This window comes from Monosiga brevicollis, genomic scaffold (genome assembly GCF_000002865.3).
Source record: "Monosiga brevicollis MX1 MONBRscaffold_24 genomic scaffold, whole genome shotgun sequence".
NCBI classification, from domain to species: domain Eukaryota; class Choanoflagellata; order Craspedida; family Salpingoecidae; genus Monosiga; species Monosiga brevicollis.
Genome location: NW_001865061.1, coordinates 540,015 through 541,642, shown reverse-complemented (window position 1 = coordinate 541,642; position 1,628 = coordinate 540,015). Strand labels below are relative to the sequence as shown.

Below are 1,628 nucleotides of genomic sequence, written 5' to 3'. Positions count from 1 at the left end.
AGGGGTGGCCGGCCGAGATCACGGCCGGGATGCAGCCGGATGGAGCCGTAAAGGGCAGAGCCAGCAGTGTTGTGGTGTGTGTCGGTGAGAACGAGAGAATGAGCGAGCGCGCGCACAGAGAGAGGGAGCACAGAGAGAGCACAGAGAGAGAGAGAGCGTATAAGGTTGGGGGAGTTGTGAAGAGACGTAAAGGTATGTTTGGGTGAATTTTAGAGAATGATAATGATCTGGCATTGGGATCAGAGAGATGGTTCGGACTGCCTGTTGACTTGATGTAAAAGTCATGCTAAATCAGAGAATTTAAAAAGAATGGAAATGTGGAAAGAGATAACGCAAGTCAGGTCGCGGAGCTCAAGAGACATTTTGCGAGAGCAGATCAAAAACAGAGAAAAAAGTCATCGCAAGCAGAAAAGGTGTGCATGCACCCAAGAACAAAAGCAAAAAGAGCCGTTCAAGGTACCAGCCACACTTCAAGGACGCTCGCACCACACTTGAACGACGTCACACATAAGAGATCTAAAGTTAATGAACCACACATGAACATCAATGGCACCACACCTCAATGATCAAACCCAACCCCAAACGGCCAACGGCAGCAACAAGGGCAGCGGCAGTCGGGCAATATGCCAGCCGGGCTTCTGGACGACTGGCGATCTTGAGCAAACATACCAGATGATCACCCCAATGGCTACCTACCACCCGGCCTTGGCCCGCGATCCCACCCCTTGCCACTGCCCGATTTACAGATGGCGCCCGTTCACGCGCCTGTCTGCACACGTGCACACACACACACACACACACACACACACACACACACACACACACACACACACACACACACACACACACACACACACACACACACACACACACACACACACACACACACACACACACACACACACACACACACACACACACACATACGGGGGCGGGACAGACAGACCAGCAGACCATCCAGACGAGACCAGATCGGACCAGATCGGACCCGGGCAGATGGATTTGATCGCTTTATCAGGGTCGGCAAGCCGCCATTTGAAGGAAGGGGAAAGATGCACCCTGTAGCATGGTTGCGAGCCCTCACCCGTGTCTGGCGCGTGATCAAAACGCAAGAGAACGCCACCGTCTGCTTGCCACACACACCGACACACACAGACAGACATCCAAGGCCGATCGTGCTCTACACACACGTGTCGTCCACCGCATGCGATCGCAACTCTATCCCCGTCGCCCCATCACTTGCTCACAACCCCCACCACTGCCGCCGTCCTCCGTCCTTTTGATGTGAGGTCGACGGGGAACGTGAGCAAGATCGCCCGCTTCCAGTTTCCTCCTCGTCCTCCACTCTTCTTCCTTCCTTCCTCTACCTTTATTATTATTTTTTTTTTTTTTTTGGGGGGGGGGGGGAAACGCGGCAGCACGCTGATCTGCGCGAGTCAAACGGCAATCGCTGCCCCTTTGAACTTCTCGAGATCAATCCAAAGGACTCACTTGGCTCCATCGCCACTCGTCTGACTGCCAAATCTCACTTGGAGCCCACGCCTAGCGGTCCACCCACAAACCACCGCACATGGGGCTCACTCGTCCCTCCCCCACCGCTGCTGCCACCGCCTCTTATCGATCCTCTA

At 54.3% G+C, this 1,628-nt stretch overlaps 1 protein-coding gene across 1 annotated transcript in view; it reads right to left on the bottom strand.

Moving 5' to 3' along the window:
• Window positions 1–757: 757 nt before the first annotated feature.
• MONBRDRAFT_28220 (uncharacterized protein) overlaps window positions 758–1,628 on the bottom strand; it is a gene marked incomplete at both ends in the record, with an annotated part of 3,824 nt that continues 2,953 nt past the window's right edge. The window contains 2 exons of the mRNA XM_001748588.1: window positions 758–1,090; window positions 1,492–1,542. Of these exons, the coding sequence (XP_001748640.1) occupies window positions 758–1,090; window positions 1,492–1,542 (384 nt within the window). The remainder of the gene's footprint in view (window positions 1,091–1,491; window positions 1,543–1,628) is intronic.